General features: G+C 64.4%; 1 protein-coding gene across 2 annotated transcripts; it reads left to right on the top strand.

The window, feature by feature from the left end:
• Positions 1–1,070: 1,070 nt before the first annotated feature.
• Positions 1,071–4,094, top strand: ABHD11 (abhydrolase domain containing 11). 2 transcript variants are annotated; one of them, XM_050981956.1, is made up of 6 exons: positions 1,071–1,196; positions 2,020–2,155; positions 2,254–2,427; positions 2,844–3,014; positions 3,114–3,295; positions 3,577–4,094. In XM_050981956.1, the coding sequence occupies exons 1-6, from the start codon at positions 1,114–1,116 to the stop codon at positions 3,713–3,715; spliced, it is 885 nt and encodes a 294-aa protein (XP_050837913.1). In that variant the 5' UTR covers positions 1,071–1,113; the 3' UTR covers positions 3,716–4,094. The 2 variants fall into 2 exon arrangements, with proteins under 2 accessions (XP_050837913.1, XP_009092894.4); XM_009094646.4 differs by lacking the exon at positions 1,071–1,196 and having other exon boundaries at positions 1,235–2,155.

Genomic DNA, 4,094 nt, shown 5'->3' on the forward strand with positions numbered 1-4,094 from the left:
TCCCCCACCCCACCCACCCACCCTGGGACCCTCACTGCCCTCCGTGGGGCCCGGGAGCGGCAGAGCCGGGGCGGGGGGGGGCGCGAAGGTGGGGACGGGGACGGCCGCGGGGTCAGGGCCGGGCTGTGTAAATAGAGACAGTTTCGGTTAAACACGAGGCAGTTTCGGGTTGGCGGGAGAAGCGGCACCCGGCGAGGTCCTGCCATGCCGATGGGGCAGCATGAGGACGGAATAGGGACGGGGCCCCCCTGCTGTGTCCCCCCATCGCTGCTGGCCCGGCACCGTCTGTCCCTGTTACGCGTGGTCTGTACCGGTTACATTTGTCAATAAACGTGTCCTGTTTTGGTACCCGAGTGTCCTTGAGATGTGCGGCCCGATCGAGGTGGGCACAGGGAGGGGGAACACGACGGTTCAGGCCCCCAAGGCACCCTACACACCCTGCTGCGGCGGAACCGGAGTGGCACCAGGCTGGGGACAGAGGGCTCAGCCGCAGCGCGCCGGGCGTCCCTGCTCGGGGAGGAGACCCGTTATCCCCCTGCATTCCGGGGGCAGCTCTCTGGGAACGGTCGGGGCGGGAAGCAGCGGAGGAGCCGCTGGATGCCGCAGGGACACTCCCTACCCGCAGTCCAAAGTCTGGGGCCGCCGGGGGGGCCGCGAGGTGCTTCCCTCTCCCGGGAGCCGCGCTGGGGCGAGGCCGCCCTGCTCGGCCGCTCCCTCCCGCCCGCCGCCACGCTCCAGCGGCCAGGGACAAAGGGGAAGGAGCCGCCGCAGGAGCGCGGGGCCGGTCCTGTGAAAAGCGAGGCCGGGGGCGGTGAGTGAGGGGCTGAGCCGGCCGGTCCCGCTGTGTCTGCGGGCGACGGCGGGCGGAGGGGCCCTGCTGAACCCCCGCCGCCCGCAGGGACCCGCCAGGCCGGCTCACTTCCTCCGGGCCCCAACCCCCCTGCCCCGCTGACCGCTCTGGGGCCCGCGGGAGCAACAGCGGGAGCGGCCCCGCCGTGACCCTCTCCGCGCGTGCGCTGCCGCCCTCCTGCCGCGCGGGGGCGCCCCCCGCCGGCGGGGCGGAGCGACCCGCGCCTGTCGCGTCACGGCCCGCGCGCCGCCGCTGCCGCCGCCATGATGCTCCGCCGGCTGCCCAGCGCCCCCTCCCTGCCGCCCCTCCCGCCGCCCGCCGCCGCTGCCGCCCGCTCCGTGGCCACGTAAGGGCCCGGGCGCGCGCGGGGCGGGGTGGGGGCGGCGGGAACGGTCCCGGGAAGGGTCCCAGGAGGGAAACCCCCGAGCAGGGGCGTGGCTTCTACAAGGGTTCTGTTCACGCCTCCCCCAAGCCACGCCCCTTTCATCGAGGCTCCTCACATGGGTGGTGGACGGAGCCTGACCACGCCTCTGACCACGCCCCCTTTCCTGCCTGCCCTTGGCCCAGCCCTGGCCACGCCCTCACAGAGTCCACACTGGGCCGGCCTGGAAGGGAGCCCCGAGGGTCCCTGGTGCCACCTCCCTGCTCAGGCAGGGCCATCCCAGAGCACAGGGCACAGCATTGTGTGCACAGGGCTCTGCAGTATCCCTGCTGAGGGAGACTCCAGCCCCTCCCTGGGCAGCTTGTTCAGGGCTGGGCACTGTCTAGGGCAGGAGTTGTGCCTCCTGGGCAGGGGCAGTTCTGGGCTCAGTCCCTGCCCAGGGACAGAGCCTGGGCCCTGCTCTGCCCCTCCCTGCACACAGGGACAGACAGGGACAGACAGGAACAGACAGGGACACTCAGGGCTGAGGGTCCCTCTTAGCTGGGGCTTCTCTCCAGGCTGAACAGCCCCAGCTCCCTCAGCCTTTCCTGGGCACAGAGATGCTCCAGGCCCTCCTCATTCTCCCAGCCTGGTCTGGCACTGCTCCAGGAGCTCCGTGTCTCCCTTTTCCTGAGGAGCCCAGGACTGGACACAACACTCCAAATGTGCCTCACCAGGGCTGGGCAGAAGGGCAAGGCTCACTTCCCCCCTTCACCTCTGGCCATACCCCATCCCTGTCTGCCTGCAGTGCAGTACCCCTGACCCACATGGAGGTGGAAGGTCGCAGGGATCGGCTACCCCTCATCCTGCTCCACGGGCTCTTTGGTAGCCACAGCAACTTCCAGACGGTGGCCAAGACACTGGTGCGCCGTGGTAGTGGCAAGGTGAGAGCCAGGGCATGGGGGGAGGCGCAGCACACAGGGAGGGGTCTGGGGTCATGCTGGGCAGTGCCTGGGGTGACACACTGCTCCGGCCCTGACAGGTGCTGACAGTGGATGCCCGGAACCACGGCAGCAGCCCCCACAGCCCCGTGATGACGTATGAAGCGATGAGCCTGGACGTGCAGCACCTCCTGAGCCGCCTGGGCATCACCAAGTGCATCCTCGTGGGACACAGCATGGGGGGCAAGACAGCCATGACACTGGCCTTGCAGCGGGTCAGCAGGCACGGGGGTGGGAATGGGGTCACAGGCTCAGGACGTTCCAGGTGGGGCTGTAGGACGGGGATAACACCTTCTGAGACTGTTTACTGGAGCCAGCTTTGCCCCCAGCTCCACAAACCTGACACTTGTCTGTGTCAGTGTGGGTGGTGTAAGCCAGGCTACAGGAGCAGGAGCAAATCTGTGTCCACCAGCCCATGCTCTGCCCTGTCCCTCCAGCACCAACTGTGAGGGAGCTTGGAGATCTGTGCTAAGGACAATGACTCTGGGTAGGGCACATGGAGGTTCCTACTGAGACAGGAAGGAGCAAAGAGACTCCAGAGAATCTGACTGGGAGTGGAGCCCTGTGCCCACTCCCATTAGGGAGATCTTGGAAGATCCTGGCATCTGATCTACCCTGCTTGTGTCTCTAGCCAGATCTGGTGGAGCGCCTCATCTCCGTAGACATTGGTCCGGGCTCAACCGCCCCCGTGTCTGAATTCTCTGCCTACATTTCAGCCATGAAGGAGGTGAAGGTCCCAGCGGGGCTGTCCCGCTCCGCAGCACGCCAGCTGGCAGATGACCAGCTGCAGCACGTGGTCAAGGTAGGAAATCCCTTGGGAGATGGGGAGGATGGAGGATGCCAGGACATCTGTCTGTTTTGTTGCTCTTACTGAAGAGTGCATGATCCTCTTCCATGACAGCTCCCACAGCTGAGACAGTTCCTCCTCACCAACCTGGTGGAGGTGGAGGGCTGCTACATGTGGCGGGTGAATCTGGAGGCTATTTCCCAGCACCTGGCAGATATCATGAACTTCCCTGTCTTCCAAAAGCCATATCCTGGTCCTGCACTCTTCTTGGGAGGGTCTGACTCGCCCTATATCAGGTGAGACTGGAGAGAAGCAGTTCCAGGTCTGTGGTTCGACCTTTTGTGCTCTTTGCAGCTGCCAAGAGAGGGAGGAGCCCCCGGGATGGGCAAGGTCCTGAGCAAGGGCTGTTTCTCCAGCAGCTGGTGACACCGACACACTGGAACAAGGGGGAACCTGGGGGCCCCCTAGGCTTTCCCAGCAGGAAAGGAGTCATATCTGGGATCATCCTCTGCTTGGAGAGGGTGGGGGAAAACACCAAGAGGTACCTCTGATCATGGCATGTTCTCTTGTCCTGCAGCTCCAGAGACTACTCAGAGATCCAACGTCTCTTCCCAAAGGCGGAGATCCAGTACATTAAAGGTGCAGGCCACATAGTCCATCAGGATAAATTTGAAGAATTCATCACTGCTGTCCTCAATTTCCTGCAACAGCTGTAGCACTGGGGACCAGGGTTTCTGCAAGGACCATGTGGATCCTGAGGAGCTCTGGACAGTGATATAGGGCTCAGGTTCTGAGGATGGGCTCAGCTGGGACTGGCTGCCCTCACTACAGTCTGATCCTGCCTGCAAGACCTTCTCCCATCCTGATTCTCCTGCAGCCAGAGCAGAGAGGCACCTGCATCCTGCTGAGATCTCCTCCCACCTCTCAGGGACATGGGATGCCACTGGCTCAGGACACTGTCCTGCCTGCACAGGGGTGTCAGGCACATGGAGGTGGCAGGAGAGCCCTCTTGTTTTCCTGCTGCCAGACCCTTTCATGGATCTGGCTGTGACTTTGCAGAATGTGCAATAAAGCTGAATCCATGCCAAGGCAGAA

The sequence above is a fragment of the Serinus canaria genome, chromosome 19 (assembly GCF_022539315.1).
Source record: "Serinus canaria isolate serCan28SL12 chromosome 19, serCan2020, whole genome shotgun sequence".
NCBI lineage: Eukaryota > Metazoa > Chordata > Aves > Passeriformes > Fringillidae > Serinus > Serinus canaria.